This window comes from Sphaeroforma arctica (genome assembly GCF_001186125.1).
Source record: "Sphaeroforma arctica JP610 unplaced genomic scaffold supercont1.3086, whole genome shotgun sequence".
Taxonomy (NCBI): domain Eukaryota; class Ichthyosporea; order Ichthyophonida; genus Sphaeroforma; species Sphaeroforma arctica.
Window position 1 is genome coordinate 1 of NW_014037472.1, and position 4,101 is coordinate 4,101.

The window sequence follows — 4,101 nt, forward strand, 5'->3', positions numbered from 1 at the left end:
AGAAGGCGTGTATACACTTCTATATACATTATACATGTATGTATGTATGTATGTACGCGTATACATATATTTTATCTTAGTTGTAAAAGCATCTCAGGTGCTCAAGCACATTGTATCTTAAATGCTCAAGTAGATTGCAATGTATGAATTCTAAACACCTTCAAATGCGAGGGTTGGTGAACTGCCCGGTGTTACGCCTCGTGATGCTCAGCATCCCACTTTAGTCTACGAGATTTGAGTTGACCGTTGACGAGATTTGAGTTGGCATGTGCGTAGTTGAGTGTTTTATGTGTTAAGTCTGGAGAGCATCTCTTGTACGTATGTTAATCCATGCAGGGCCGAATAAGGTTGTAGCATGTTGGTAGTTTATGACATTCTGTCACGTACTTGTCACCACAACACGATCCCGACCAACTGCCAGCCGATTATATGAAGAATATGTTCAGATGTACACTCAGCTTCGTGGCCAACGCCTATTGGAAGAAGAGAATCCTTAGGTAACGAGCGCTTCGCCCCAATTCTTCGGATACGTACACTTACACATCTCACGCTGCTTACAGTGGCACAGCATCCAAAGAGAGGCCGCAGATTCCGTATTCGAGCAGTGGAGCAGCGAAGGCCAACATCATGCCGGAAGTACGACCATAGGGCGTGAGCCTTTAGAAACATATATATTCTTTATCCCTACAAAGGGATCTATACATTGTCCTTGACTTGTAGACTTAAGCTCTTCAAATGTCGTTAATTGCACCTGTACCACCCCCATGAGCGCCAGCTGGTTGCCGTACATAACAGCGGAACTACAAAGATACTCCAGGCTCTGGAAATCACACACGTGCACTACTATATGTGTCACTCCCAACTGTGGAAACTTCGCTAGAACTTCCTCAGCACAGGCTTGTTTGTCATTCTTATCCTGTGTAGCATAACACCAGCTCATAGTGTCAATCTGATCCACGTCCACGCGAGCCACCCGCGAATAGCCCTTAAGATAGGAAAACAGGTAGTCGAAGCCAAATTCCGAATCTATCAGTCGACCCCGTTTCATTATCCGCACATATCCGCCTGTACAGATGTCGCTTTGCGCATCCACAATGATGGGTTTCCGTTGTTGAACTGTGATCCAATATAGAGGATCGACTATACTGTGCAAAGGTGACTTCAAAGGCGATGCGCGTATATGTAGCCACCACTCTATGGCACCCAAGTCGTCACACTCAGAGGCTATATGCATCGGTGTACTGCGCGTGAATGCATGATGCGCAATACCGGAGTAAGAGTCTGCACCCGCAGTCTTGTATGTGCGCGCTGAATATACCTCAGTACTCGTGCCTGAGTCTACTGCATTATCTTCTAGGACAACAGTTTCGCTCCCACCATCTTCGTTAAATTCGGATTGGAAGTGGCTGGTGGTGCATAGTTCATTAGGGTGACGCTGATACCATCTCAGCGAACAGTCTAGAGGCTCCCTACTTAGTGCGTCTGATGGCGCATAGTATTTCCAGTCTATTTTTCCCCTGGGACTCTCGTATACTAACTTAAAAGTTGCAGAATCTAATAGTCTCGGAAGTATCTCTGTTTCCCTGCTATCGAAAACTGCGCCCGTTCCGGAGACCGCACCAGTCAACGTTACGGCGTGCAGAAGAGACCGAACATAAACTGTACCCAACCCCATGACATATTATGTATATACGTCTCAAGAACACGTCGGTTGCTTTAGCCACGGCCCAGCATTTCAGAAACTGGTAAATATTATATTTACATACCCTCGCAGTCGCAGGATGGAAAGAGATAGTAGAATGTAAATATTGCATTTTTTTCTCGACTCGTCCACAAGCAACAAGCCAAGACTGATGAAGACTCCCAGAGTCCCAGCAGAGAGAGAGAGAATGAGAGAGAAAGAACTAACTCGTGCGAACATTTACGTTCAACGTTTATATATTGATGACCCTCTGGTTTGTCACTTTGAGTGTAAATATGCTCGAAGCCCTGGGCCGGAGGACTGAGGATAAAGTTTTTTATTTGAGTTGTAGTGCGCGTATTGAGTAAATTAAGAGCACTTATATTTCTGCAGGAAAACCACCCTAGTTGGTAGTAAAAACCTCGTTTATTACACAAATTACTACACAAGTTGTTGACTCAGTAATATAGACAATTGTGATGTTATCACTTTGATATATATACTATTTTCAACTTAGCCTCCAACTTGTCTTTCTACTGTTATCTTTACTACAAGCTAACCTTTCGATAAGACATCAATTTTCACCCTTCAACTCGTGTCGTCAACACTGCCATGTTCCTGCATCAGGCAGCCTCCAAATAAGGTATTCTTCTTACGTTATAAAAGGTCTATATGCATCAGTGTGACCTAATCCTTCCAATCAAGTCGCAATCTTTGAACATCACACACATATAAGGACAATCTCTCCCATACATGAACAATCCATCCACATCTCATCCAGTGATTTCATATGTGTTGCGCCACATCAGTTTTAAGTGTGTCTCAATCACGCTCTCTAATTATTGTCTTCAAAATAACACATAAAGCTGCTTTTCGCATGTGTTGTTTCAACGTATGCACCCTATTCTCACTTTTCTAACAAGTGTTAGTAATAGTGTCAGTATCGTTCGTTATAATAGTATCCTGCCACTTATATAATCAATAATTCTTATCTTATCCATATCTATCAGTAAAGTTTACTTATTTTACACGAACTAGGTTTTGCCAATGAGTATACTCTTGGAGTATATACGTATGCACATTACACGCCCATCGGCAGACATGCACCTCCATGCCCTCTGTCGAAGCATACGTATAGACTTAACAAGAACTACTTATACACTCCAACACATACTGAAGAAAAAAAACAGCCAATATAATGCTTGTACCCAGCTTATTTCTTTTTTTGGTTTCTTTGGTTTGATTTGGATTTGTATACCGGACCTGCAGGAAGATTGAAAGTGAAACATAGACGATAGCCAATAGAATGATCGCTTAAGAAATCGAAATCTATTGGTGTAAATTGGCGCGTAAAACCGTACTACCCCAGTCTAATTTTCAGAAGACTATGCCACAGTACACAAATATTAATACAAGAAATTATCATTCAACTACTGATCTTAAAAACAAACTTTGAGATACACAAGTTGATCATTGATACACACCACTGTAACTATTACAAATCGTTGACGTATACAGTATACACAAACAAGCACACGCACATACAATGTAGTGAATCAAAATAATTACACGCATACATTGTACACAAACACGCACACTGTGGTACATAGCAGAATACACGCATATGTACATACACGCGGATAACACACTGCAAAAAAGCAAGCACACGCACACATACATAGAAAATATACGCATACGTACTTACACGCGGATAATGCACTGTATACAAGTACACGCACACATATATAGCAGAATACACGCACACGTACTTACACGCGGATAACCCACTCTATACAAGTACATACAAAAATACATAGCAAAATACACGCATACTTACATACACGCAGATAATGCACACGTACATTCACCTAAGAACATCAAGAGTTTTATTCTTTTTTTTTTCTTTTTCTAAAGATAGGATTTTATGAGTCTCTCGGATTCGCCCCAATGAAACATACCATATTTCTAATAGGGCGACAACGAAACACTAAATAAAATCCCTTCGGCGGAAACAGTACTGAGAGGATTATATATAGGCGATGTCTCATCCTCACAATCCCTCAGAGTATTGCTATTTTCACGAGGCATACCTAACTTTACTAAATGTCTTATTTCGTTTATTGACTTTGATATTTTCACGATACTTCGAGTTTACCTACGCGTTTATTCATTCTAAGGCGTTAATATCGCCTTGAGAGAACGAATCTTACATGTTTGAAGCGATGCAGGGAGGGTTTAGGGTTTTACTCAACAAAATACCAAACATAAGAGTTGGTCTAGTTCTATTAATAGAACTATATTTACTTTCCAACTTTATTTATATCTGAATACTTCGGTAGCGAGATGGCTCAACCGAATATTGTAGAAATACGGCCTCCGGTCAGTCTAAAATATCAAGATCAATTGAGATATTACATTGG

The 4,101-nt window shown here is 40.9% G+C and overlaps 1 protein-coding gene across 1 annotated transcript; it reads right to left on the minus strand.

Moving 5' to 3' along the window:
* Positions 1-55: 55 nt before the first annotated feature.
* On the minus strand, positions 56-1,715 carry SARC_13270 (hypothetical protein). Its single transcript, XM_014292602.1, has one exon. It carries the CDS (start codon positions 1,673-1,675, stop codon positions 626-628), a length of 1,050 nt encoding a protein of 349 aa, XP_014148077.1. The 5' UTR covers positions 1,676-1,715; the 3' UTR covers positions 56-625.
* Positions 1,716-4,101: the final 2,386 nt, after the last annotated feature.